We start from the raw sequence: 27,865 nt of genomic DNA on the forward strand, positions 1-27,865 counted from the left end.
AACCTCTGCCTCCCGGGTTCAAGCCATTCCCTTGTCTCAGCCTCCGCAGTAGCTGGGATTACAGGTGAACGACACCACGCCCAGCTAATATTTGTATTTTTAGTAGAGACGGAGTTTCACCATTTTGGCCAGGCTGGTCTTGAACTCCTGACCTCAGGTGATCTGCCTGCCTTGGCCTCCTTTCAAAGTGCTCGGATTACAGGTGTAAACCACCACTCCCGGCCTTATAACCTTTTCTCTTAGCAGGACATAAAATAATGGTGAATTTTACAACTGATGGAGTCCAGGAAAGGGATAATAGTGAGCAGAGGGGAGATAATCATTGGAATACCAAGAACGAAAAATCAACTCGGTTTGGTAGATTACAGGGGGAGAGGTAAAGGTGAAGAGGAGGAAATCTAGGATGGCTTCCAGGTTTCTGGTCTGGGCAACTGAGTCGATGTGGTAACCTCGACTGGAGCAGGTTTGGGAGGAAGTTCAATTTAGGATCGGGTATATTGAAATATACGGAAGAATGAAAGCTTAGTGCTCGCTGAGATGGAACGGTACCCCGCATCCGTTATCTGGCACCGGGAGCCTTAGGCGGTGTCTCCAGGCTCCTGTACCTTCAGAGCGTTAGTCAGAGGCGGGGAGGTAGCGCGGAGCGCGAGCTAGAACCCAACACCTGGGCTAGGAGCGCACCAGGGAGCTACCGCCTCCCGCGGAACGTGCGAGTCCCGGCGCGGGCCGGGGGCGGGGCCGAGGCGGTGCGGGGCCGGGAGCGGGGGCGGTGCGGGGGCGGGGGCGGGGCGGGGCGGGGCGGGGGCGGGCACGGTCTTCAGTAACTGCCCTGCGATTGGTTGGAAGGCATCACAAATGTCTAACAAACTGTTGAAGCGCCATCCGAAGGGCCACACCTCATCGCCACCCCGCCCAGTCGCTCTGCCAGACTGGAGCGCAAACTATGGTTGCGCTGGTCACTGAAAGATCCTGACAGAAACCTCTCCTTTCCGGAGTCGGATGAGAGGAGAGTTGTGATTGGCAAGTTAGCAGGGGCGGGGCGGGCTAGGACTGTAGTGCTGGGCAACCGTCCTAGGCATGGATTGGGCCGCGGGGTTGTCACCGTTATCTGGGAGGCGTGGCCAGCACTAATAAAGGCGGGGGCCGGCGCGGCAGCTGCAGAGTTCCACCGCAGCTAGAGCCCGGGGTGGTCAGCGCGAGGCGGAGCTCGGCAGCTCCGTCCACTTCAGCTGCAGCCTCTGGAGAGGAACGGACTCTCGCTCTCTCTGTCAGAAAAATGTGAGTTGACTCTGGTGTGGGGGGCTCGGCACCTGCTTGACAACTCTCACCCTAAGCGCCCGACTCTGCGGGACGGAAAATGGCGCATTGCAGCAGCTGCAGCAGCGCGGGGAGCCACCACCGCGCGCCGCCTCTGGACCGGGCCACCCCCAAGGAGGGGGGCCAGGACCCCATTCTCGCACCAGCCATAGCTAGCACCCCATGGGCGGGGCAGGGGCGCAGGGGTCCCACAATCATTGCACCCTCTCCTCTCGTGGAGTGGCACCTCATTCTGGTTTTGCTATAGTGGAGACTTGGAGAGGGCGGGAGCTGGGGGTTGTGGATGGAGACAACTGGGCAGGGTTCTCGAAAGGCCCTTCTGTCATCTGGCTAAATCACTACTTAGAACCTCAGGAAAGACAGTCATGGGAGCAACTGCCAGTTAGTAACTTGGGTTGCCCTACAATCTCTGGATTTGTTTACCCCTCACCCAAAGTGTGATGTCTAGCCCCCCTCGTGGCAGTGAGCAAAGCTCCAGAAACTTTTATCTGCTAGTTCTCTGGCACCAGGTGAGCAGCTCAGAAAGACTCAAGTGGGGTAGTGGCCTGTCATCCCAAGCGGCTGTTTTATCAAGGCCACCCGTCTAGGCGGTGTTTTTCTATCACCGAGTCTTACCCAAATATTTGGAGGAGAAATAGAGAGAGCTGAGCTTTCTCCCTTTCCTCCAACACACACAGTTTAGTCTGCAGCAATCTTCAACATCATCCTCTTCGCAAGATCCTGAGGGAAAACTATGGCTAAGCAAGTGAAGTACTTCTCTGTCAAGACCGCAATATGTCTCATACAGATTTTTCTTTCTGATTACTACCCTGGCCTGGTCCTAGATATATTTATGTTGCTTCCCTAAGTGACACAAAAGGGAAAAATGTTCTTGTGTTACATAAGGGTTGTAATTATCCCTAGGTATTTTACCGCCGAGTGTTTCCAACTCCCAAGAAGTGGTAAGTGCAATTGCCCTTGCAATTACTTCATAGCCATTTTACTTTTTCTTCTTGATTTCTATGGTTTTAACCAGATACAAGTGTTCTATGCATTTTGGGCAAGCCATAGGATTCCTGTTGTTTTCATTTTGGGGAGGGGGCTTCCAGATAGTATCCACGTGGGAAGAACAGAAGGTGATGGAGAAATCGTGATGGCTACCGGGCCATCACGAGGTCTTTGACCTTAATCTTGTCATTGGTGCCACCATCCTGGACTGCTTCCAACACTGGCTGCTACCTACTCATTGAATTTTCTGCCTTCAGTCGAGGACTAGATTGCTTAGCTAGCTCGGTGGCAGGACAAGAGTCTTGTGGTCCCCATGACTTTGTGTCTATCTTTGCTTTACCTCCTTTGCACCTTAGAGGGAAATGGGAATGCGATTCCTTAAATGGGGAATGAGTCAGGTGTAATCTGCTACCATAGCCTCTCTGAGGAGTTATTCTCTATCTTTTTAGATGTAAGGAAATTCACTTATCAAGGAGGAGAAGCTTCTGGGTCTTAGTTCTGTTGTAATTAGTCAAAGAATTTCCTTTTTGGTGACTTTGTGTGGTTTCATCTTTGTTGCATTTACTCCTGAACTGCTCCTGTGAAGAAGTATGTTCGGTGAGACTCTGCTTCTGTTCGAGGAGTTCTTGTTGTAATTTCTATTCTTCATCAAATTTGAGAGCTCTCCCCACTGCCTGTGGGTGCTTCCTTGGCCGAGAACATCTCATGACTTAGGTTATACTTCTGGGGATTCTTTAGAGGTGAGTTTAGCCTCCATGTTTTGGGACACGGAGGGGAGTTTGTCTTGAAGACCACACATTAGCTTTGAGTGGTACAGAAAGAGAGAACAGTCTCTGTGTGTATAGTAGAGGAAACCAAGATCTCTTTAGGATATAAGTAACCAAGGGAGTCATCTGAGACTCTGTGCCAAATCCAGAAAAGGAAGGGACAGAATGTCTATAATGCATGCACACTGAGGACAATTTCTAGCATTTTCGCTTCCTGTCTATGCTCTTGGAACAGTTTCCGTAACTAATGTAATTGCTTTGGGCCCCAGATTCTATCTAAGTGAAACCCCCATTTTCTCTGCCAAAAACAAAGCAAACAAACAGTCCTGACTCACTCCACCTACATAGACTTTGCCTTTGGTGATTTTCCAAGCTGCCCTTATGGGAGCCCTGATTTCCTCATCTTATGTGAGGCATAGCCAATAACTGGGCATATAAACCAATAACCATAACCAATAACTTGAATATAAAAAGGAGAAAACTGTCAGACACTACAGTGTACAGCCTCCCTCCTGGCTGCTTTCATGGGCTGGCATTGAGTGTCTGTGGCTTTTCTAGGCGCACAGTGCAAGCTGCCAGTGGATCTACCGTTCTGGGGTCTGGAGGATGGTGGCCGTCTTCTCACAGCTCCACTAGGCAGTACCCCAGGAGGGACTCTGTGTGGAGGCTCCAACCCCACATTTCCTTTCCACACTGCCCTAGCAGAGGTTCTCCATGAGGGTCCCGCCCCTGCAGCACACCGTGGCCTGGGCAGCCAGGTGTTGCCATACGTCTTCTGAAATCTAGGTGGAGGTTCCGAAACCTCAGTTTTTGACTTTTGTGCACCCACAGGCTCAACACCATGCGGAAGCTGCCAAGGCTTGGGGCTTCCACCCTCTGAAGCCATGGCCCAAGCTCTATGTTGGCCCCTTTCAGCCACAGCTGGAGTGGCTGGGACACAGGGCACCAAGTCCCAAGGCTGCACACAGCATGGGGACGCTGGGCCTGGCCCACAAAACCACTTTTTTCTCCTGAGCCTCTGGGCCTGTGATGGGAGGGGCTGCTGTGAAGGTCTCTGACATGGCCTGGAGATATCTTCCCCATAGTCTTGGGGGTTAACATTAGGTTCCTTGCTACTTATGTAAAGTTCTGCAGAGGCCTTGAATTTTTCCACAAAAAGTGGGTTTTTCTTTTCTACTGCATCATCAGGCTGCAAATTTTCTGAACTTTTATGCTCTGTTTTCCTCTTAAAGTATAATGCTTTTAATAGCACCCAAGTCACCTTTTGAATGCTTTGCTGCTTAGAAATTTCTTCCACCAGATACCCTAAATCACCTCTCTTAAGTTCAAAGTTCCACAAATTTCTAGGGCAGGGGCGAAATGCTGCCAGTCTCTTTGCTAAAACAACAAGAGTCACCTTTCCTCCAGTTCCCAAGTTTCTCATCTCCATCTGAGCCTTACTGTTCATATCACTATCAGCATTTTTGTCAAAGCCATTCAACAAGTCTCTAGGAGGTTCCAAACTTTCCACATTTTCCTGTCTTCTGAGCTCTCCAAACTTCCAGCCTCTTCCTGTTACCCAGTTCTAAAGTCGCTTCCACTTTTTGGGTATATTTTCAGCAATGCCCCACTCTACTGGTACCAATTTACTGTATTAGTCTGTTTTCATGCTGCTGATGAAGGTATACCTGACACTGAGAAGAAAAAGATGTTTACAGTTCCACATGGCTGGGGAGGCCTGAGAATCATGGCGGGAGGCAAAAGGCACTTCTTACATGGATGGTGGAAGCAAAAGAAAAGGAGGAAGCAAAAGGAGAAACCCCAATAAACCCATCAGATCTCGTGAGACTTAGTCACTATCAGGAGAATAGCACAGGAAAGACTGGCCCCCATGATTCAGTTACCTTCCCCTGAGTCCCTCCCAGAACATGTGGGAATTCTGGGTGCTACAATTCAAGTTGAGATTTGGGTGGGGACACAGCCAGACAACATCAGCGGGGAAATGCCTTTTAGGACAAGGCTAGCACATTTGTCCCTTGTAGCCATCATGGCAGAGGATGTGTTTGAGTTGGGTCAAAGGATAGCCCCAGACAAGATTTCTTGATGCCACCCTGGATGTCCCTGAACCCCATCTAAATGTTGTTACAGAGTCTTTCATCTTTTACTTCTTGCCTCTGTGCTGCATCTCTCTACTTCAGATTTCCAAGGAGTGAGAATCCATTCTTTTTTGTATAAACTGATCATAATTGTTTTGGTGGTTTGGGGTGAAGATGCATGTGAGTCCTTTCTTGTTTGTTTTTTTAGAGAAGGGGTCTCACTATGGTGCCCAGGCTGGCATCAAACTCCAGGGCTCAAGCGATCCTCCCACTTCAGCCTCCTGAGTAGCTGGGACTACAGCTGTGCACTTCCACGCCTGACTCCTTTCTTGTCTTGGTCACTTTGTGTACTCTGCCCATGTCTTTCCACAGGTCTGCTCCAGCTCAGCCACCCGCTGAAGGGACAGAAGGGACTGCCCCAGGTGGGGGTCCCCCTGGCCCTCCTCCTAACATGACCAGTAACAGACGACTACAGCAAACCCAGGCACAAGTGGAGGAGGTAGGTGATAGCTGTTTCTCTGAGAGTTTCCAAATCATAGGAGTTTGGAAATAATAGGGAACGTCTTATCTGTTCTCCTTTTTTCATGGGAGACTAGTCAAAGGGCCTGAGAGGCAAAGCAGCACCCTTTAGAGTTGCACAGGGCCAGACTTGTGATTCTCTGGTTGTTGTTCTTTCTTCTGTCTCTGGCAGGAAGCTTAGCAGCTTTGTTTCTGTGCTCTCCTCAGGTGGTGGACATCATGCGTGTGAACGTGGACAAGGTCCTGGAGAGGGACCAGAAGCTGTCAGAGCTGGATGACCGAGCTGATGCCTTGCAGGCGGGAGCATCGCAATTTGAGAGCAGTGCTGCAAAGCTAAAGAGGAAGTATTGGTGGAAAAACTGCAAGGTGAATTTTCTTGTCCCATCCTTCTTCTTTTTCTGGGCTTCCACTGGTAGTAGGCAAGCAAACCCTCAGCTTCTACTTTTCTCCCCTCTAATGGCGCAGGATCTCTCTGACCCGCATAGCTGGGAAGGAAATCTGGAAAGCCTCCTCTTGAGATTGCATTACCCAGAACTGGCCACCAGGGTAGGCTAGAGTATTCAGAACTGCTACCGGAGAAAAAGTGATAACCTGAGGAGTTTGAATCGTCAGTTAAGGAGCTTTTCCCCAAAGCAGTTGCTTGCCAAAATTTTCACCTGTCCCATTCTCAGACACACCCAACATCAGCACAATGGCTCAGGCACTTTTTTTTTCTTTTAAATTAGCTTTCTCAGGTTGAAATATATATTTAAAAAATAACTGCAACTTTTGGGAATGAGCCGAACACCTCACAATGAAAAATTGAACCAATTGGTTAAATATCCAGAGTCTGTATCTCTATTGGAATGCCTTCTAAAGCCCCAAGACACTAGGAACTAAGCAAAAAGGAGCCCAGTGCAGGTCCCGTGATGAATCTGAAAAGCTACAGACATGCTGGGGTTATGATCCCATGGGAAGCAGAGGGTAGGGTCTCTCTAAGAGGCCTGTAGTTCTCCTGGGTGATGCTTTTCTTTCCACCATCCCAAGGATGGAGGAAATTCTTTCCCACTAGAGATGTGACTCTTTTCCTCATTCCCGGATTCCAAGGGCTCATTTTTTGTTCACATGTTTCCTCAGATGATGATCATGCTGGGAGCCATCTGTGCCATCATCGTGGTAGTTATTGTAAGTAAGTATCGCTGAGGTTGCTGGTGGGGTGAAGAGGTGGGAAGGTCCTGGAGTCTTCTCCCTGCCTGCCTGCCTGCCTGCCTGGGGAGTGGGGCTTCTCTGACTGAGGTATGGAGACCACTGCTATGGGATCGTCACCTGGTTCGGGAGCGGGGAAGGGCAGAGACAAGGGATTTCTTTGATGGACAAGCCTTCCCCCTGCAAGGCATTGCAGGGAGACGGTCCCTCCTGTTCTGAGGAAGTAGAGCTATGCTGTGTGTCACTGGCTTGGGTTGGAGGGAGACCGTGGGGATGGGGCACTTACAATGGAAAGACCTGAATGTCTGGTAACTTGGTGTAATTTGCCCTCTTGTTTTCTCCTGTCTCTTTCTCTTTTCCATCTGGGACTTCCTGATTCCTGTGTCCAGTCTACTTTTTTACTTGAGAATGTGCCACCCCTTCCCTGTTCTCCATTGCCATCCACACTCACGTCCTCTTCCCTCTGTTTGCTCTCTCAACACACTTCCCCACCCTCCGTCCTCCATCCCAGCCGAGGCTTCTCCATCACCCATTCCTCCTTTTTCGTTTCGTTCATTTGCACTCTGTCCCTCAACACTAGAAATGCTGCTCGTGGCAAAATCTAAGTCGCTACCTGAAGAGCAATGGCTGGCGCCTCCTCTCCGCCCTCTTCTTCTGTACTCTCAAGTTCCCCCAAAGCCCAAAAGAGTTGGAGGCTGATGGAAGGGGCAGGGAGGGGAGTGGCTGAGGCGAAGTGTCTGCGAAGCTGCCCAGACCTGGGAGGAGAAGAGTGTCGGTGCCTGTAGTGTCTCCTAGAAAGGCCTGGCCACTAGCAAGAGATGGGGTGGGACTGGGAAGATGGCAGCTCACTCAGTGCCACCTGGTCATGTGGAACTTTCCTCCTGGGCCAGGCCTGGAGAGGGTCCTGCAGGTGGACAGAAGTCCAATTGGTTCCAGTGCAGCCCCCGTTTTGAAAGTAAAACCTGCTTTTTGTAGTTATTTCTAATCTGTTCGTCCAGGATTTTCTATGTCCTTGGGGATATTACAACTTTACTTTGTTCTCCAGAGGCCTGGAGAACACTTACGGATTATAAAAATAGCAGGACTTGTTTCCATCCTAGAAGCAGTCCCATATGCTTCTAGCTGGAAGGAACTTTCTCTTCTTTACATTTGCTACAGCATTCCATATGAGGGCACCAAACAAGTTCATCTAGCCAGTAATTTTCTCTAGCCAAATAATTTCACCTAGCTCCCAGTTAATTGTTGGCATAAAGAGAGAGAATGCCTGTTAGTTATAGAGAAACAGTGAGTCAAATGCTTAATTTGAAAGTAACAAGCTCAGAGGAAGCCACTCCTTGCCCTCGTTAAAGAGGGTCCCATTCCTCTCTTCCTGTTGATGAAGGAGCTTGAGGCTGTTAGCAGTGAGATCTTTGGACACCATGGAATCCTTCCCTCCATACCACCCGTGCACTTGCCAAAGACAGGGATGAGGCAAGAGGTCCCTCCTGAGGACCGGCCGATGCTGAGGATGCAGAGAAGTCGTGTAGACCCACCAGCCCCGCCTTGAGGGGAGGCGTGCCAGTCTGTGACAGGTGTCCTTGTGTATTGCCATGCTGTTGAGGGGCCCTCTCCTCGAGAACCACCTCTCTGCTCTTCCTGCAGTATGTTCCCCTTCAAACCACCCTTACCTGTCTGAATTCTACTTTGCCTCCTTTCTCTTCCTCCTCTTTGCATAGCTTGTATATATAGACAGTGGAACCTGAGGATGGGAGCGGCTCAGCCTATCTTGGGGGCAGTTGCTGAGCTTCAGGATAGGCTGTTAATGTGGGATAAACTCAGGTGTGAGGGGAGGAGGGGAGGCTGGGAACAGAAGGGGAAATGCCCATGGCTCTTTATTCCCTCCTCCCTCCGGTCCACAAATAGGAAGAGGCTGAGACCATGCTGGGCAGGGTCTGGATGCCCACTTTCCATGCAGCAGCATTTCATTGTGCAAAACCATCCTTCCTTTCCCTTCACCCTTGTTTCCCACATTCCCTTCGTCCTGCCCCAGGGCAGGACTGAAGAGCTGGAAGAAAGCAGTCAGTGTACCCTCCCAACGGTCCCCCTCGAAGGTCTCCACTCTCCTCTGGGCTCCTCCTTGCCTAATGCAGGGGGTCACTGCTGGAGAAGAACCACCACTGTCCTCGATGTGTCCCAAGCCTGGAGCAAAGCCGTCCTCTTGGCTCTCCCAGCCCTATCACAGGAATCATTCCTGGGTTTCTGTCCCTCTGAGGCTCACCAGGGGTAGTCGGCTTTGTTCTTTTGTGGGTGTTAGCCCCTCTACTTTCTTTCTCACCCACCCTGTACCCTCTTCTGTGTGTCTTTGCTATCCCCCTTCCCTCCCACCACCCATGTGCATGAGCAAATGTGCAACTAAACCCCGGGACTTTGCAGTCAAATGAAGCTGAGCTTCCCACATCCCCTTCTTCGGTTTGCCATGAGACGATGTGGGGTTTCCACTGTGTGTCTGTCATCACCTCTTTGTCTTTTTTCCTAACCCTGATCTCATACTTGTATAGAGTAATAACAACAGTTGTACTTCCACCAAAGGCATGTGGGATATTTACCAATTTCATGTATTCTGAACAAAGGCAAAAAATACAAATTCCTACCACTAAACCGGCTTGGTTGTTGTTTGGGTTGGAGTAGCTGGGAGGCTGGCAGGGAGGAGCGTCGTTTCTTTCTAGTAGTCTCATGTCGCTTTAGGTCAGCTGGGCTGGCTTACGTGTGCTGTGCGGTCTTCACGGAGATGGGAGCTCTGTGTGTCGGCACAGGAAGTGGTCTCCCAGCGTTCAGCCTGAACCAGCCCAACTCTTGTAGGTGCTAGTGAGAGGAAGTGAAGACAGGAAGTTGCGTGGGCATCTCACACTGGCAAATAAGTGCAGGTTCCCTCAGGCCTCTTCCATCTGCTTCCTTCCTAGGTCCTTGGCCTGCTTGTCCTGTCCCAGGGGATGTGCCCAGATAAAGCTGTCAGTGAAAATCCCCTTTTCCCCATCATCCTCATGTACAGTTTTGGTATGCTGAGTTCTATCGTATTGACCGGGCACATTTTAGAAATGAAAAAAAGGAGAAATCTCTCCCTTGCAGCTGAGGGAGTGAGGCATTTGCAGGTATCCTGAAATTCCCAGCAGTTATCTGAAGGAGCAGAAACCTGATTGCAGCTGAGATGCAACTTCATGGACCGGAGGGAGGATGCAGCCCTCTGATGGTCTTTGTTTCATACCTTAAACACTTTGCAAGTCGGGGCCTCCAGGCTGGGGGGACAGGGCTCAGTTGGGACCAGTGTGGAGAAAGACAGGAAGGTGGAAAAGCTTGGTCACAGCAGACACAAGGGGCTTTTATTTTTGACAGAGCTGAGATTGGGAGTGGTAGCCCAGCTCCCACTCCATGCCCCATTGTCCCTCACTTGTTCCTTCTCCATTTCTTCCAGCTTTGTTTTCCTGTTCTCTGCTTTGGTGCATGAGCCCAGGGTGCACGGTGAAGGAAGGCAGAGGCCTATGCAGAGCCAGGGCTAGTGCCCAGTGAGCTGGTGCCACCTTCATGCCTTTTTAGCTCTGTGACTTGATATAGAGTCCTTCTGTGAGCACGTGACTACTTTCTTTCTACTCTGAGGCAGCAGAGTGGCTACCCAGAGTGACTTAGAGTCTTGACAGTGAGGTAGCTAGGAGAAAACAAGAGGGAACAAGACTGGTTTCATTTTCATTTAGGGCAAACTCAGAAGCAGGGGTCTGTAATGGGTGGGTGGGTGGCTGGAACTTGGGGTATCTGGGCTTCCACCCTGGTCTGGGTGGGGAGGTGGTTAGAGTGGGTAAGGTGGGCCAGGGCCAGAGCCAAGGGCAACCAGGCTCTTACCTTGCCGTCTCTGAAGCCCCAGGAACAACAGTGCAAGAAGGAAGAGGCTGCTGGCAAAGATGACTCCCAAGCCGGTTCTCTGTTCTGTAGGCAAGAGCAACATGGGCAGCGATCATTGTGGGCAGGAATCACCAGCTGAGCCCTTACCTGCAGTGTCTGCTCCAGGGAGGAGGAGCTAAGGAGTGTGTGTGTGTGAGTCCCTGATTGAGGAGCCTGGAAGAGGCAGCCAGCAGCATTTGTACTTATTCAAGGTTGCTGGATATTCATGGATTACTCCACACAGAATTCTCTACTTCTTCCCACTTAAGGACAAGGTTTTTTAAATTGCTTTGCAAGTGAGATTTAGGTTGGTTTATTTGTTAACAGTTAACTGGGCTGGACACGGTGGCTCATGCCTGTAATCCCAGCACTTTGGGAGGCTGAGGCGGGTGGATGGGTTGAGCAGAGGAGTTCATGACCAGCCTGGGCAACATAGCGAAACTCTATCTGTACCAAAAATACAAAAAATTAGCTGGGTGTGGTGGTGTGCAGCTGTGGTCCCAGCTACTTGGGAGGCTGAGGTGGGAGGATCACTTGAGCCTGGGAGGCAGAGGCTGCAGTGAGCCAAGATCTTGCCACTGCACTCCAGCCTGGGCAACAGAGTGAGACCCTATCTCAAAACAAAACAAAACAAAACAAAAACCACAGTTAACTGGGATTTTGTAAATAGCTGGGGAATGATGTGAGCTGAGGCAAAACCCCAGTTTTTGGGAAGTTCACAGTCTAATGAGCAACCAAGTAATGCCCAGTGCTCCTGGATGTTTCCATTTCAAATTGTGGATTCTTTCCTCTCCCTTTCCTGTTTAAAACCTTTCCACAGGCAGGGTGCAGTGGCTCACACCTGTAATCCCAGCACTTTGGGAGATCACCTGAGGTCAGGAGTTCGAGATCAGCTGGCCATCATGGCGAAACCCCATCTCTACTAAAAACATGAAAATTAGCCAGGTGTGGTGGTGCATGCCTGTAGTCCCAGCTACTTGGGAGGCTGAGGCAGGAGGATGGCTTGAACCCAGGATGTGGAGGTTGCAGTGAGCTGAGATTGCACTACTGCACTGCAGCCTGTGGGACAGAGCAAGACTCTGTATCAAATAAATAAAACAATAAAACATTTCAGCAGTATGCCATGGTTCTCAGGAAGCTCTAGCTTGAAGGCCCACCCAGTGAGATCTACAGGATTCCCTGTAAGGGGAATCCAGTTGCCTGTTTTTCACATTTTCTCTTTACCATTGATTGATAGATGACCTTGGGCAAATTCATTGACATCTGCTAGTGCCAGGTTGCTCACCTGTCAAATGGGAGTCATAATCCATGAAATCGTACATTTAAGTGCTTACTACAGTGGTTGATTCATGTAAATGCTCAATAAATAGAAGTACCTCTGAAGCTTCAGAGTCACGTTCCCTTTTTCCCATATACCCTAGGCTCTAGCTGTGCTGAATTACTTGCCATTCTCCAAATTCTCTTTAGGCTGTTTTATGATTCGGCCTTCATATATGCTAGTTTCTATCTAAGCTAGTTAACTTGGCTCAAATGTCATCTCTGTCTACTTAGTCTTGTCTCTGTTACTGGACTAAGCTCCTGGAGGGCATGATCAGGAATTATTCATCTGTGATCTCCAGCCCTTAAGCACCTTGCCTGGCACCCTGGAGGCTGGAATATAATGAAGTCTCAGGGGATGTATGGTAGAAGCTGTAGCAGCTGCCACCTTGGGAAAGACAAAGCCAGGAGCAGAGGCAGAAGCCTGAAGCCAGGACTGTGAACAAAGTGCATGGGCAGCAGAACGAGGCCAAAGATGAGCTGGGGGAAGAAAGCCATGAACCCAAGTGTGGAAAAGGGGGACTCTCCCAGTACCTGGTGGGACAACCTGGGTGCTGGCCTCAAGGGGCTCCTTCAGAGAGATGTGGGTGACCTGGCAGGTGTAAGTGGCACCTGCAGACCCAGGTTCTGCAGTGAGAGAGGAGGAGATGCTGTAGGTGCCTGCTGCGCTTTGCCTGAGGCTGGAGAAGGAAGCGCCAGAGACTTGGACTGGGGATCCACCCAGTTCCTCTCGGGTCCACGTCACCGCCACATCCAGAGGATAATAGCCAGCAATGTTGCAGATGAGGGTGGGCAGCAGAGCTTCGTTTGCCAAGCTCAGTCGTACTTTGGGGGGAGCTGGAGAAAGAATGAGGAATAAGATTACACAGGGATCCAACTGGGGACGGTGGAGGAACCTGAAGCCTTTTCTTCCTGCCAAGATGAGAGTAGGTTGTGGATACTAAAGTGTCCCTTGGTGGTGTACCAAGGCGGGGGCGTGTGAGGGGCCCACACGAATGCAGGCTATAATTTGCGGGGTTGCATTTTCCAGAAAAGTGATAGTAAAGTTAACTAAAGGTTGGCGGGCTTCTTACCACCATTCTAAGCCAGAGATTTTAAAGGATAGCAGTGATGATGGTCAGAACTGTTCCCACTGCCCCGCCTTGGTTTGCCGCTACTGTTCTTCAGGATGTGGTCCAAAAGGACTGGGCTGTTGGAGACAGCCGGCCACAGCAGGGCAGCAGCATCCTGGGCTGGAAATCTTGGTGGAATTATCCTGGAATCCAATGGGACTCCTTTTTTTTTGAGACGGAGTCTCGCTCTGTTGCCAGGCTGGAGTGCAGTGGTGCAATTTCAGCTCACTGCAACCTCCGCCTCCTGGGTTCAAGAGATTCTCCTGCCTCAGTCTCCTGACTACCTGGGACTACGGTCACCCACCACCACACCTGCTTAATTTTTGTATTTTTAGCCCAGAGTGGGTTTCACCATGTTGGCCAGGCTGGTCTCGAACTCCTGACCTCAGATGATCTGCCCACCTCAGCTTCCCAAAGTGCTGGGATTACAGGCGTGAGCCACTACGCCCAGCTGGGATTCCTTATCTAATGTCATCTGTGTTTCCAGGGTGAAATTGGCATTTAAATTGTGGGAATGAAGCCTGCTTCTCAGGAAATCACTCTTGCGTTTGGGTTCCAATCTGGAAACGCTCCCAGTAGGCATTTTCTATCCCCCTCCCTGGGATAACCGTGTCCTGGCCTCACCTTGGATGTTGAGCTGGATGATCTGCTGAGCTCTGTGCAGAGAGGTGGTGATCTGGCAAACATAGGTCCCCTCATCCTGTAGAGTGAGGCTGGGCAGTGTGAGGGAGGCATCCCCGGCCATGCCCACCTGCTCAGGCTCCAGGGTAGCGCCCTTCCGCCCAGCCTGCCCCTGCCCTTCGGTCCAACTGTACACCATCTGACCCTTGCCCTTGTGCTGCAGCCGCCACTCCACATTGATGAGGTCCAAGCCTGGTGCCATGGAGAAGCCACAGTCCAAGGAGGCTGAGGACCCCAGCAGGAAGCTCAGGGATTGGGTCTGTGTTGTCACCTGGAACTCCACTGTGAAGAGGAAAAGAGGCGTGATTTGTGGGCTACTTCCTCCTTGAGGTCACCTGATCTCTAAGCTGTGGGCGTGTTATGGGCATACACCTGCCTCTTCCTCCTTGCCTGGCAGTGAGGCCAGTTGAGCTTATTTTCCATCACATGGAACCACAAAGAAATGGGGCTCTAGAAAGGCAGCATGATACACACGGTGGCCTTTACCATCTTGGGATCACTTACCCCTAGGATAATCTAGTGAAAGCTATGGACCTCTCACCGGGAAATACACATGCAAAATTAAGAGTTACCATCAATCTTCAGGTAAGAACTACTAGAATAGCTGAAAGAGCTCTGAAACCCTGGTTGTTCCACTTACTGGCTCTGTGACCTTTGACAGGTCACTTAGTGTTATGAAGCTCACCTGTTTAAGCAAGGATACCGTGAAGACTAGGAACAAGAGTTTAAAAAGCACGTAATAGTAGTGTCTCTGCCAAACATGCTTAACCTAAATCCAGTCATGAGGAAAATGATCAGACAAATCTAAATGGTGGGATATTCTACAAGACCACCAGCCTGGACCCTTCAAAGATGTCAATTCTGTGAAAAATGCTCTAGATTAAAACAAGGAACAGCACAACTAAATGCAGTGCATGATTCTTGTTTCAATTGTGTACTTAGAAAAAGAAAGCAGTAGAAAACATTATTGGGACAAGTGGAGAAATTTGAATTTGGAGACATTTAATTAATTATTTTTTTTTAAGAGACAGGGTCTCAGGCCAGGCATGGTGGCTCACACCTGTAATCCCAGCACTTTGGGAGGCCAAGGTGGGCAGATCACCTGAGATCAGGAGTTCAAGACCAGCCTGGCCAACATGGTAAAATCCCATCTCTACTAAAAATACACAATTAGCCAGGTATGCCAAGTGCAGTGATGCACGCCTGTAATCCCAGCACTTTGGGAGGCCAATGTGGGTAGATCACAAGGTCAAGAGATTGAGATTATCCTGGTCAACATGGTGAAACCCCATCTCTACTAAAAATACAAAAATTAGCTGGATGTGTTAGCGTGCGCCTGTAGTCCCAGCTACTTGGGAGGCTGAGGCAGGAGAATCGCTTGAACCGGGGAGGTGGAGGTTTCAGTGAGCCAAGATCTCGCCACTGCACTCTAGCCTGATGAAAGAGCAAGACTCCATTAAAAAAAAAAAAAAAAAAAAAAAAGGGCCGGGCGCGGTGGCTCACGCCTGTAATCCCAGCACTTTGTGAGGCCGAGGCGGGTGGATCACGAGGTCAAGAGATCGAGACCGTTCTGGTCAACATGGTGAAACCCTGTCTCTGCTAAAAATACAAAAAATTAGCTGGGCACGGTGGCGCGTGCCTGTAATCCCAGCTACTCAGGAGGCTGAGGCAGGAGAATTGCCTGAACCCAGGAGGCGGAGGTTGTGGTGAGCCGAGATCACGCCATTGCACTCCAGCCTGGGTAACAAGAGTGAAACTCCGTCTCAAAAAATAAAAAAATAAAAAAATAAATTAGCTGGGTGTGATGGTGGGCGCCTGTAATCCCAGCTACTTGGGAGACTGAGGCACAAGAGACAGGGTCTCCCTATGTTCCCAGGCAGGACTCAAACTCCTGGGCTCAAGCAGCCCTCCTGCCTCGGCCTCCTGAGCAGCTGGGACTACAGGTGTGTACCACCATGCCCTGGACTTTATAGCTGAGACTATTATTGTATCAATTTTAAAATATCTTAAAAGTATGAAGATCAGTGGCGTACTAGGTAGTGGTGTGGGGAGATAGGGACAGTCTGCCCTGGCAGGGAGGAGTATTTTATCGCTGATATTGTTCAGAATTGCTGATGTTGGGAGATGGTGACACTATAAAGCCATTTGACTTTTAGCTGATTTTATTATTCTGAACTTTTTTTTTTTTGAGACATCTCTGTTGTTGCCCGGGCTGGAGTGCAATGGTGTGATCTCGGCTCACCGCAACCTCCGCCTCCTGGGGTCCAGCAATTCTCCTGCCTCAGCCTCCCATGTAGCTGAGATTACAGGCGCATGCCACCATGCCTGGCTAATTTTTGTATTTTTAGTAGAGAGGGGGTTTCACCATGTTGGCCAGGCTGGTCCTGAACTCCTGACTTCAGGTGATCCACCCGCCTCAGCCTCCCAAAGTGCTTGGATTACAGGCGTGAGCCACGCCTGTTCTGAACTATTTTACACACTGCACTTCCTTACTGCCTGCACCATGGGTAAACTACTCCCCCACTTTGGTTTGTTTCTGACATGATGGTTTGTGACTATGAAGGATTATGTCCTTGTCCTTGACTGTAAACTAATACATGCTATGCATGGGAGCATTTGGGGTTCAAGTGTTGTCTTTTGCAGCTTACTCTCAGTTCAGAGGAAAATACACACACACATATACACACATACATACACATACACACACACATGGGGCTGCGGGGAGAGAAAGAGAGAATGTGGCAAAATAGTAACAATTGGTGGATCTAGGTGTAGGGTATATGGGTGTTCATTATATTATAATTTCACCTTTTTTTGTAGGTTTGAAATAAAAAGAGGGAAATACCTCCCCATACCAGGAGTATAGTAGACACTAGACAGACATGAAGACCTGTTTTTTCTAATGTGGCAGGATAGATTTAGGTTGGACCACAGAGAGGTTAGAGCGTTCTGGGGTTTTCCAAGGATAGGAAGTTTGCCCCCTAATTTTCTCTGGACTTCGTTGTCTCTTCTTGGAGACACAAAAAAGTGGGGCACAGAGTATTGGATTAATGGGCTCTGTAGAACCCTGTCGTCGTGTTCTCAATTTCTGGTGCCCTTGAGGATGTGCTGAGCTGGTGAGAGCAGGTACTGGGTTTACTAGTAAGATAATGAACAAATGATGCATCCCTGAGCTTTACTCCTGAAGCCCTAGACCAGGCTAGCCTTTCACTGGAAGAAAACTGGGTTTTGGCTCAATAAGACTACAGTGGACAGCACCCGTGAACAGAATAGCATCATGTGTCTTGCTTCTGCATGGCATCCCAGTGAGAGGCGAATGAGCTCCATTTTGGAAATAACACACAGGTTGTCTCTATGTTTGGACCTTCAGATAGGGGCTTCCAGGCATTCACTTGTGGACTCAAGGGTTTTTTTTTTTTTGAGACGGAGTCTCGCTCAGCCTTACAGGCTGAAGTACAGTGGCGAGATCTTGGCTCACTGCAACCTCCACCTTCCGGGTTCAAGCACTTCTCCTCCTTCAGCCTCCCGAGTTGCTGGGATTACAGGTACCTGCCACCACACCCGGCTAATTTTGGTTATTAGTAGAGATAAGGTTTCACCATGTTGGCCAGGCTGGTCTCGAACTCCTGACCTCAGGTGATCCACTGGGCTCTGTCTGCCAAAGTTCTGGGATTACAGGCATAAGCCATCGCGCCCGGCCTTGCTTTTCATTTTCTTACCTGCAGTTCCCACAGTTCCCTGCGGGTTCAGGGGGAAGTTCAGCATCGGTTGCCGGAAAGCCTCATTCTCAACATCACCGAGAGCCTTCATCACCATGGAGATACTCGGTCCCCCTCCAAAGACCTGCACGTTGGCCATGAACCAAGCTGTTGGCTCAACAGTGGCCTCTCTTGTCTGGGGAAAGTAGCGGGAGATCTCACAGGTCACCTCCTTTCCGCTGCAGTCAGCATGGAGCAAGGCCTCGGCCTGGGGAATCTGGACCAGGTCCACTGGAGAGAAGGGGGGCACACATGGAGGGCAAATTGGAGTGAGAACCCCGGGGCCAACGGGAAGCAGTGTGTGTGTCTGTAATCGGAACCTGGGCTGTCCTGGTGGAGGGAGCCCAGGAGGGCCAAGGACATAGGTGGAAGGCTTTTACCTGAGGCCTTGAAGATAACAGGTGGGTCATCTTGGGCCAGCATGCCCCCTTGGAAATCGGTGAAGCCCTCCAGGGAGCCATCGTCCAGCACTGGCACCTGCCTCAGCACGAGGGAGGCCCTCCCTCTGTTCTCACTGCTGGCAAGAGCTACGTGGTGCTCACCGTCCTTCACCAGGAAGCAGTCTAGGACCACGTCCACTGCCCGCCACTGCCTCTCTGCTGTGTGAAGCTCTGCAGACAAAGGCTGGGGTGAGCACCCTCTTGCCCAGAAAGCTACTCCACACTTGCTCCTCCCACCCCAAAAAACTGTGGCATCATCAAAGGGTAAAACTTGCCCTCCAGGATCCTAGCTATCTCTGTGGCCCTCTATTCTCCTGTCGTCCCCCAAACCAGCTTTCTGGAGAGCACCTGCTGGTACGGGCAAATACCTCTTGGTGTGGGTTATTTAAAGTCCTAGACTTGCCTTGCTCAGAGGGGTTTATGCTTTTATTTCCAACTGTTGAATGAAAGACTATCTCTTCAGTCAAAAGAATTCTCAGAAAGAAAGCAAGTGCCACAGCAGGGAGAGGAGACTGAACACTTGAGGTCGCTGGGGCATGACAGCCTGCACTGCTTTCTCCCATTACGGGTAGCCTTCCCCTCCCCTGCCTTCCAGGTCGCCTTCCAAGTGATTTCCTGGCCTGAGGAGTCCCCTCCTCTTCTGAAGTATCAACTACCAGGCCAGTGCCCTCTCCGTAGGACAGTGGCTCCTGACCATGGCCACAGAGGCGGCCCCTCTTTAGCCTTTTCCCTGTGGAGTGTCCAGCCTCCCTCCCGACACACTATTGGTTCCTTCTGTTGCCAGCCGCTGAGCCTTTCCCCTGTTGGGCTTAGAAGGCGATTGGGTCATTCCCAGCCCCTTTGCTCTTCTGGAGTCTCGGGGAGGGTGGCACCCTGCACTTCACTAGCTCTTCTCCCGACTCACCGGTTTCTGCCGCTCCAGATAGAACCAGGCACAGCAGCAGGCACAAGCCCTCCTCTGTGCCCATGGAGGCTGCTCTCCAGTCCCCTCCTCACCCACTGTCCTCCTCTGCAGTCCTACCCCACTTGCGAGGCTCGGTGGGAGAAGGGGGGCTCTCCAAGCACCCCTGGCCAGTCAGCGGCCTGTGGGTTTCTTTTCTGTTCCCTCTGCTGCCGACTTCTCTTTCACTTTCACTTAGAGCAAGTGTCACTGGCGCCTGCGTCTCTGGGTGAAGCCGTTTGCAGCAGCTGCCAGGCCCTGCTTGCTGTTCTTTTTCTCCACCCACCTCATCCAGAAATCCCCAGGTGATTTCAAGACCTGACTTCTGCACCCTTTGCTCCCCACCCATCCCAAGAAAGTGGAGCTATAACTGTGGGAAAGGGGGATCCGAAGTCAGACACAGGATTCCCAGTAGCCTGGGGACCTTTCTCACCTCCACCCTCAAGCAGGGCCCAACACAACCGGCTGAGAAGGCTCCTCTGCCAGATTCCGACCTGAGCCAGGAGGCGGGTAGGGGCCTGGGTTTTGGGACTGGAATTTTAGAGAGGAAGCTGGGGAGCTGCAGGGTGGTCATCTGTCACTTTATTTCGCCCGTCTTGTAGCATGTGAGCCTTTCGAATTAGGAAGTGTGTTTTACAACCAGAGCCCCCGCCCTCCCGCAGCGCAGGTGCAGCTGGCCAGCCTCCTGCTTCCCACCCTCCACCTCATCCGTATTTGTCCTTGTCCCTGCCAGTCTCGAAAAGGCACTCTGTCACAGATGTACACATGAAAGGCCCTGACAAGAGGATGGGGCTGCAGTTGCGGCTGCCAGGTCTCACTCTTCCCTGGGTGGTTGGCGGTGTGGGGTTGAGGCCAGGGCTGTAGTGCAGCTCCTGCAGGCACTGACTCAGGGGGAGGAGGTAGGCTCCGGTTTTCGGTAATCCTCCTGGATGGGGATGGTGCTGCCCTCCTCCTCCCTGGGGCAGCTGTAAGGACAAGGCTCCGCAGGCTCCACAGGACTTTCTCCTTTGTCTGCAGAAGGAGATCCAATGAGTCTTGGCCAGCAGTGGGGGCAGGGAGAGAAGGGAGGAAGAGATGGGCAGAGGGGGAGGGGTGTCAGGAGCATGCCCGCTAAGGGGAGAGAAAGCGTAGGACCGAGGCTGGTGAAGATGGAGCTGGTGGGTTTCAGTGAGATTCCAGGCGTGGGCAGTGGGGTTGAGCCGGTGGGGTGTGGTGCAAAGGCAGGGCTGGAGACCAGTATTCTGTTTCTTACTTGGTCTATATTTCCTTTGTTGATAGAGGAACAGGGCTCCAGCCAGGGTAAAAACAAGAAACGTTCCAGAGAAGATCACAAGGATGCGAATAAAATCTGAGCTGCACAGGGATCTTTGGGCTGTGATAGGCAGGAGCCACACAGGGGTTAGGGGAGGGTCTAGCCCTCAGCTCCCTCAGCCCAGCCCTCCTGTCACCTTGCCTCTCCCCTTTCCCCCACCTTCTTCTCTTCCACTCCCCACCATTGGCCAAGTCCTCTCCTAATTGCTGGACTCTGCTTTTTCGACTCCTTCGTACCCCTACTTCTAGGAGCTTTCTGTCTGGCTTCCCTTCTGGCCCCTCCTGTATGCATTCTTTCTAGTGGCGGGGATTAGGAAGAAGACTCACCTGGCCAGTGGGTAGAGGGAGTTGGGGCAGGCAGCTGCCTGAAGCCAGCCAGGGTCTGCATGTGCCCAGCTGTCCTGGCTTCCAGAATCTCTGGAAAAACAGAGACAGAATGAATAGCAGCAGGGAACACCATAGGGCACATCTGAAGGCCTGAGAGGCCCTGGATGGGATGGGAAGGCAGAAACAGGCTGACCTTATCTAGGGGTAGGAGTGGGGAGTACTGGTTGGGGTGTCACCTCTACCCCAAATGATGGCACAGTGGGTTGCCTGGAACTTACCACTGACATAAGGTAAGTGGGTGGGCTGAAGGTGTGGGTCCAGGGCCTGAGACAGCTGAGTGGTTAGCAAAGTGTCTGGAGGTGGATCACACTCGGTGCACTCCTTGTCCCTGCACTGCCAGCCTTTGGGACAGGCACACTCGGCATTGGCAGTGATGGTGCAGTTGCGAATGAGAAGACCTGGGGGAAGAGGAGGACCAGGGAGCCTAAGACAGCAGGCCTGTGGAGACCTTTGAGGTCCACCTGCTTCGTCCTGCAACCCCCATCGCAGGCCCACCTCTAGGGATGCGCTTCTCTTTTCCATTCCCACCCCTGTCCCCCAATGCCTTTACCATTGTTATTGTTATTAAAGAAGAAAGTTGGATCTTTTGGAAGGAAGATTCATCAGTTCAGACATAGAAACTATGAAAATCAGAAGGAGCTTACATAAATTTCTCTTATGCTCCTGATACTTTGTTTTTTCTTTTTTCTTTCTTTCTTTCTTTCTTTTTTTTTTTTTTTTTTTTTAGACAGGGTTTTACCATGTTGGCCAGGCTAGTCTCGAACTCCTGGCCTCAAGTGATCCACCTGCCTCTGCCTCCCAAAGTGCTGGGATTACAGGCGTGAGCCACCACGCCTGGCCAACTTTTTTTATTTTTTATTTTTGATAATAAAGACGGGGTTTCACCATGTTGGTCAGGCTGGTCTTGAACTCCCGACCTCAGGTGATCCGCCCGCCTTGGCCTCCAGAGTACTTGGATTACAGGCATGAGCCACCACACCTGGCCTATATTTTTGTTTTTTGAGATGGAGTCTCACTCTTGTTGCCCAGGCTGGAGTGCAGTGGCATGACTTTGGCTCACTGCAACCTCTACCTCTTGGGTTCAAGCAATTCTCCTGCCTTAGCCTCTTGAGTAGCTGGGATTACAGGTGCCTGCCACCACCCGAGGCTAATTTCTTATATTTTTAGTAGCAACAGGTTTGCACCATGTTGGCCAGGCTGGTCTCCAACTCCTGAACTCAGGTGATTCACCCACCTCAGCCTCCCAAAGCGCTAGGATTACAGGCGTGAACCATTGTGCCTGGCTCCTGATACTATAATAACTTTTAATTGAAGTATAATATATATACAAAGAGGCACATGAGGCTAAAGCTGAAGAATTTGTACAAATTTGGCTCACAGGCATAACCAGCACCAGTTAAAGAAATAGAAAATAGCCAGGTGCAGTGGCTCACTTCTGTAATCCCAGCACATTGGGAGGCTGAGGTGAGTGGATTGTTTGAGCTCAGGAATTCGAGACCAGCCTGGCCAACATAGTGAAACCCCATCGCTAAAAAAAATACAAAAATTAGCTGGGCATGGTGGCACATGCCTGTAGTCCCAGCTACTGGAGAGGCTGAGGTGGGAGGATCGCTTGAGCCCATGAGGCAGAGGTTGCAGTGAGCTGAGATCATGACGCTGCACTCCAGTCTGGGTGACAGAGTGAGACCCTGTCTCAAACACCACCAACAAAAAACAAAGTACATTAGAGATTTCCAGGGGCTGGAGATGGGGATGAGGATGGTGGGAAGAGATGGGGAGTAATTGCTAAGGGGTACGGGTTTCTTTGGGGTGACAAAAATTTTATAGAATTAGATAGTGTTGATGGCTGCAGAACCTATGGATATATTAAAATAAATAAACAGTTACTTTGCCTTTTTTTTTTTTTTTGAGACGGAGTCTCGCTCTGTCGCCCAGGCTGGAGTGCAGTGGAGCGATTTTGGCTCACTGCAACCTCCGCCTCCTGGGTTCAACCGATTCTCCTGCTTCAACCCCTCGAGCAGCTGGGACTACAGACATGTGCCACCATGCCCAGCTAATTTTTTGTATTTTTAGCAGAGACAGGGTTTCACCATGTTAGCCAGGATGGTCTCGATCTCCTGACATTGTAATCAGCCCGCCTCGGCCTCCCAAAGTGCTGGGATTACAGGAGTGAGACTTTGCCTTTAAAATATACATTTTGCTCAAGTGTAGGGGTCTGATGCTGGTCTTAATTATCCTAGGGGCGGAGGTGGTAGGGCACTAGCTGGGCTGGGCTGGGCTCGCTGGCAGCTGGTTTGAGAGGAGGGTGATTCAGAGTAAGACAGTGACACCCAGGTGTGGGATGGGCTGCAAGGGAGCCTGGTGGGCCTTAGGGCAGATACTTGTGCAGACCTGGGGAGTCCTAGGAGTGGAAGAAGGGCACAGAAAGGCAGAGTGTCAAAGATCATAACCCAATCTAACAGTTTTCTTCCACTTATGCCTTTTGTCAGGACAGGGAGAGGGACAAATTTCTTCTTGGCATCCTTATGGTCCTGTGACCTCCTAATGAATGCTGACTCTGAGTTGCTACTACAATTTAGTTTCCTTGTGACTTCCCAGGAATTGTGAGCCAGGTCCTGGATAAGGACCTGCAAGGGAAGAATGAGGAAGCCTGGGACAGTGTGGGAGGGGAGAGCATTGGTGGTAGGGAGGAGTGATGACAAGGGTCTCTGCTAAAAGGGAAATGGAAAGGTTAAAGAAGGGCTTGGGGAGAGTTAAAAACAATGAGGTGCCATTGTTTCAGTGGTGAGTATCTGGAGACCTGGGGGTTCTATTTACCAGGTATAGCCTGAGCTCAAAATTCCAGGCTGGGCCCCGCTTAGGCTCGCATCTGTAATCCCAGCACTTTCGGAGGCTGAGGCGGGCAGATCACCTGAGGTCGGGAGTTCAAGAACAGCCTGACCAACACGGAGAAACCCTGTCTCTACTTAAAAAAAAATACCAAAAAATAGCTGGGTGTGGTGGTGCATGCCTGTAATCCCAGCTACTCAGGAGGTTGAGGCAGGAGAATCACTTGAACCTGGGGGGTGGAGATTGCGGTGAGCAGAGATCGCGCCATTGCACTCCAGCCTGGGCAACAAGAGTGAAACTCTGTCTCAAAAAAAAAAAAAAAAAAAATCCAGGCTGACTTCAGATACTTCCTCATCTCACAGATACCAGCACTGAGGCCCAGAGAGGGCCAAACACATTCAGCCCACCCATCTTCTCGCCCCTGGTCGCAATCCCCTGGGGTCTTTCTGCAGCCAGATGCTGCTGTGGTACTTTGGGGTCTATTGGCTGAGCTCCCAGAGAAGGGTCATGGATTGGGCCAGTCTGGAACAAGTGAAGGGACTGAGGATGGGCTCAGTATGGGGCGAAGACCTTCAGGTAGGGTCTGCGAGTGAGTAGGGAAGTTTTCACTAAGAAAAATTCCAACCCTGCAGGGCCTGCTGCCAAGAGAAAAGCATCTATTACAGTCACATTTTTAAGTTAAGTAGACTGGAGAATATTTCTTGTGTATTAAGTATGTTGCTCTTTGGTTTATTTGCAATGGAAAAGCTTTTGTTTTCTTTTTTTTTTTGGAGATAGGGTCTCTGCTCACTCAGTCACCCAAGATAGAGTGCAGGGGTGCAACCACGGCTCACTGCAGCCTCCACTTCCTGGGCTCAAGTGATCTTCTCACTTCAGCTTTCTCAGTACCTGGGACTACAGGTTTGCGCCACCACGCCTGGCTAACTTTTTGTATTTTTAGTAGAGACAGAGTTTTGCCATGTTGCCCGGGCTGGTCTCGAACTCCTGGGCTCAAGGGATCTGCTTGCGTTGGGCTCCTAAAGTGCTGGAATTACAAGTGTGAGCCACTGGACCGCCTTGTTTTTTTTTTTTTTTTTTTTTGGTGACAGAGGGTTTTGCTCTGTTACCCAGGCTGGAGTACAGCAGTGTGATCATAGCTCACTCCCTAGACCTTCTGGGCTCAAGTGACCTTCCCATCTCAGCCTCCCAAGTAGCTGGGACTACAGGTTCACCACCATGATCAGCCAATTTTTTTAGAGGCAAGGTCTTGCTATGTTGCCCAGCTGGTCTCAAACTCCTGGGCTCAAGTGATCCTCCTGCCTTGGCCTCCCAAAGTTCTGGGATTACCTATGAACCACCACGCCCAGCCTTGGTTTTTGTTTTTGTTTTTACTGGACCAGGCACTGTAGCTCATGCCTATAATTCCGGTACTTTGAGAGGCTGAGACAAGAAGATCACTTGAGCCCAGGAGTTCAAGGCGGTGGTGACCTCTGATTGCACCCCTGCACTCCAGCCTGGGTGACAGAATTAGACCTTGTCTCAAAACAAAACAAAATGCAGTTCCAACAGACCTAGTGACACCAAACACATTTTTGCAAGTAGGTAGTTTAATAGTTATAGTTACCTAGTTCTAAGAAGTGTCTTGCTAGAAAACACTTGTTCAAAGGGGGCACTTTAAAGTCTGCAATTCTAGTGTATACTGGCCGTAGCTTCTGAAATTGTAGCGAAGATGGACAAATAATCACAGCCTTCATGAGCGCTATTGCAGATATTATACTTCTTAGTTAAAAAAAAGATGGAACTATAAAATAAAAACACAGGCCACATACGTACTAATTTTCTTAAATTGGCTTTTGTGCAAAAAAGGTTGTTACCTATTGGCTTATTTTGCTATTTCCTTAGATGTGTTCCACAGCTACTCAGGAGGCTGAGGCAGGAGAATTGCCTGAACCCAGGAGGCGGAGGTTGCGGTGAGCCGAGATCGCGCCATTGCACTCCAGCCTGGGTAACAAGAGCAAAACTCCATCTCAAAAAAAAAAAGAAAAGGAAAGAAAGATGTGTTCCAAATTCCCAAGGGCCAACCTACACATGTGCACTCTGGGAACACAGCCAGTTTATGGGTTGGGGGTTGCTTGTCTGAAATCTGGGGTCATAGAGCCACTCCCCTCATTTGACTGTCTTGATCCTATCCATAGACGCATTCTCACCAATCCCCCAATTCTATTTATCCCTTTCCCTGAAATACTAGATTTCTGCCCACATTAATTCATGCCCCACCTAGGGTGCCCCATTTCCCAGCATTGGCTCCACTTGCTCTGAGCCCTGAAGAAGGCTGAAGCTTTGACCCCCTCATCCTCCTTGCCCCCCCAAACCCATCACCAGCCTTGCTCCCCCAAATGCTTGTCCAGTGTCCCCACCCACACACCCTTGCCCACCTCACCAGAGTTACAGTGCCGACAGCTCTCACAGTGGGGCCGGGTGTGGTGGTCTGGAGAGAAGGAGACCCCGGGCATACAAGGATCACACTGAGCAGCCTTTCTGTGCTGGTCACAGTCCTTCACAAGGAATGTTCCTGGGAGCAGAGGGTAAGGGATCAAGGCCCGAGAAGGGCTGATTCTCTGTCCTCTTCAAGGTGGTGCCTCCCCGCAACTGCAGGACTTCTCTCCTTGCTTGAGCTCAGTCTCACCCTGTGCCTATTTACTGAATTGGCCCCAGTCCTCTCTCTTCTGGCACTCACCTGGCCCCTGCCAAGGCCCCCTCTTACCTGGTGCACACATCTGGCAGCACAGCTTTCCCTGAGCCCAGTAGTGCCTCTCTGGGCAGATCTTGGGGGCTGGAGTAGCTGAGAGCCCCACCAGGGTCCCCAGAATGCACAGCCACCAGGGATGTGGCCATGCCATGGTCCCTGCCCAGGGAGCTCCTTCTGTGCCCAGTTGCTGACCGCTGGCCTCTGCAGTTAGCACCTCCAAGCTGGGCGCTGCTGTCTCTTCTTTGCAACCCCTGGGCACTGGCTGCTTCAGGTGGCAAGCCAACCTTTGAAGGCAGAAGCTCTGTTGTGGTGTTTTTTTTTTTTCTCTCATAGCAGCAATCTCCACCCCCTTCCTCCTTCCGTGTTCTGGGGAGAGTATTAAGGGCAAACTCTGTCAGACCTGCTGCTTTTTAAACATGCCTCCTTAGTTTCCACGTCTCCTGCTCATGAAGCCTGTAACCCACCTACTCCTGCTTCCGTGACAAAAAGATGATGGATGCACACAGTTGCCCACCCCTCCTATTTATGCACTTGTGCACAAAGGTGCCCACATCACCCACCCCCATCCACAGTTTACAAATGAATCCACATGTCTCCTGTCGCCCGTACCTGCATCCCTCCTTTCTCAGACAGCAGTTGAAAGAAGGAAGGAGAACCAGAATTGAGCACAGGTCCACAAGCTCTTACCTGAAATTCTGGGGGTCAGATAAGTTTTGGAATTCAGAATTTTTCAGGTTTATATGGAAACTAGCACCATAAAACACCCTTGGGGAGTTGAGTAGCCTCATAATCAAACGAAACATTTCTGCAGCAAAACTATTGAATATTTACACCGAGTGGGATGAAGCTCAAATAGCCTTGTCTCAATTGAGGTCTGGTTTGATGACCCAATGAGTTTGCTATAGAATTGCTCAGAATTGCAGACAAGGGGCGTGGGCCTGCCTCTCTTCTGTCACCCTCCTGCAGATCACATATGCTCTCCTTTAATCCTTATGCCAGCCTCTGATGTGGGTGCCACCTACCGAGTACCAGCTCGGCCGGGAGACCCCCACCCAGGCAGTGCTGAGGGCAATGAGAGGGAGACACCCAGATAGAACAGCAAAGTGGGTCTATCTGGGGGGTGGGGGGCGAACAGCCTACTGAGCTGAGAGCCTTAGGGGCTGACAGTATTCCAGGCTGAAGGCCCTGAGCAGATTTTGATCCACGTATTCTCTCTTAACAGGTGATTCTTATTAATAAACAGGTGTTCTGTATTTACTCATAACTCAAAAATATTCCAAGTAGGCAGCTGTTACCCGCTTAACACTAATTGCAAAAGAAAGGGTATTGTCCACAAGGGAGCCACGGGGGCAGGGTGAACTTAACGTTTCTCAACAGCCACCCACTGCCCACCTGGCCTTCCCTCTGAGACCCTTGCTGCCTCACCTTTGTGCCATCTTTCTCCTCCCCTTCCCACCTCTGGCTGTGTCAGTCACTGGTGTCCTGGATCACCTGGGGCATCTTCTCTCCCAGACCTTGGGCACTTGGGATTAAAGGTAGCTTCTGACAGGGGTCATCTCTTTTTTACTTTCCCAGTTCTCCCCGCAAGACTGATTTGGGGATA

General features: G+C 50.6%; 3 protein-coding genes across 7 annotated transcripts; 1 reads left to right on the forward strand and 2 right to left on the reverse strand.

The window, feature by feature from the left end:
• Window positions 1-1,148: 1,148 nt before the first annotated feature.
• On the forward strand, window positions 1,149-15,298 carry VAMP1 (vesicle associated membrane protein 1). Of its 2 annotated transcripts, none has more exons than XM_012472869.2 (5): window positions 1,149-1,278; window positions 5,519-5,645; window positions 5,873-6,031; window positions 6,782-6,833; window positions 14,033-15,298. In XM_012472869.2, coding segments are annotated over exons 1-5 (357 nt in total). In that variant the 5' UTR covers window positions 1,149-1,276; the 3' UTR covers window positions 14,050-15,298. The 2 variants fall into 2 exon arrangements, with proteins under 2 accessions (XP_012328292.1, XP_012328291.1); XM_012472868.2 differs by lacking the exon at window positions 14,033-15,298 and adding an exon at window positions 7,240-7,355.
• TAPBPL (TAP binding protein like) lies at window positions 7,173-19,283 on the reverse strand. Of its 2 annotated transcripts, none has more exons than XM_012472863.2 (7): window positions 18,972-19,283; window positions 18,008-18,238; window positions 17,589-17,858; window positions 13,813-14,151; window positions 12,611-12,913; window positions 10,721-10,804; window positions 7,173-9,691 (listed from the first exon to the last, which is right to left on the reverse strand). In XM_012472863.2, the coding sequence occupies exons 1-7, from the start codon at window positions 19,033-19,035 to the stop codon at window positions 9,576-9,578; spliced, it is 1,407 nt and encodes a 468-aa protein (XP_012328286.1). In that variant the 5' UTR covers window positions 19,036-19,283; the 3' UTR covers window positions 7,173-9,575. The 2 variants fall into 2 exon arrangements, with proteins under 2 accessions (XP_012328286.1, XP_012328287.1); XM_012472864.3 differs by lacking the exon at window positions 7,173-9,691 and adding an exon at window positions 10,185-10,529 and having other exon boundaries at window positions 18,972-19,202.
• A 285-nt stretch (window positions 19,284-19,568) lies between these two features.
• CD27 (CD27 molecule) lies at window positions 19,569-26,561 on the reverse strand. 3 transcript variants are annotated; one of them, XM_064377514.1, is made up of 7 exons: window positions 26,278-26,561; window positions 25,949-26,085; window positions 25,138-25,225; window positions 20,924-21,103; window positions 20,646-20,735; window positions 20,260-20,379; window positions 19,569-20,018 (listed from the first exon to the last, which is right to left on the reverse strand). In XM_064377514.1, the coding sequence occupies exons 1-7, from the start codon at window positions 26,411-26,413 to the stop codon at window positions 19,894-19,896; spliced, it is 876 nt and encodes a 291-aa protein (XP_064233584.1). In that variant the 5' UTR covers window positions 26,414-26,561; the 3' UTR covers window positions 19,569-19,893. The 3 variants fall into 3 exon arrangements, with proteins under 3 accessions (XP_064233584.1, XP_012328288.2, XP_012328290.2); XM_012472865.3 differs by lacking the exon at window positions 25,138-25,225 and having other exon boundaries at window positions 19,572-20,018; window positions 25,954-26,085; window positions 26,278-26,556; XM_012472867.2 differs by lacking the exons at window positions 20,260-20,379; window positions 25,138-25,225 and having other exon boundaries at window positions 19,583-20,018; window positions 25,954-26,085; window positions 26,278-26,557.
• Between the last annotated feature and the right edge of the window lie 1,304 nt (window positions 26,562-27,865).

Source organism: Aotus nancymaae, unplaced genomic scaffold (genome assembly GCF_030222135.1).
Source record: "Aotus nancymaae isolate 86718 unplaced genomic scaffold, 86718_ANA_hifiasm-v0.15.2.pri h1tg000016l, whole genome shotgun sequence".
NCBI lineage: Eukaryota > Metazoa > Chordata > Mammalia > Primates > Aotidae > Aotus > Aotus nancymaae.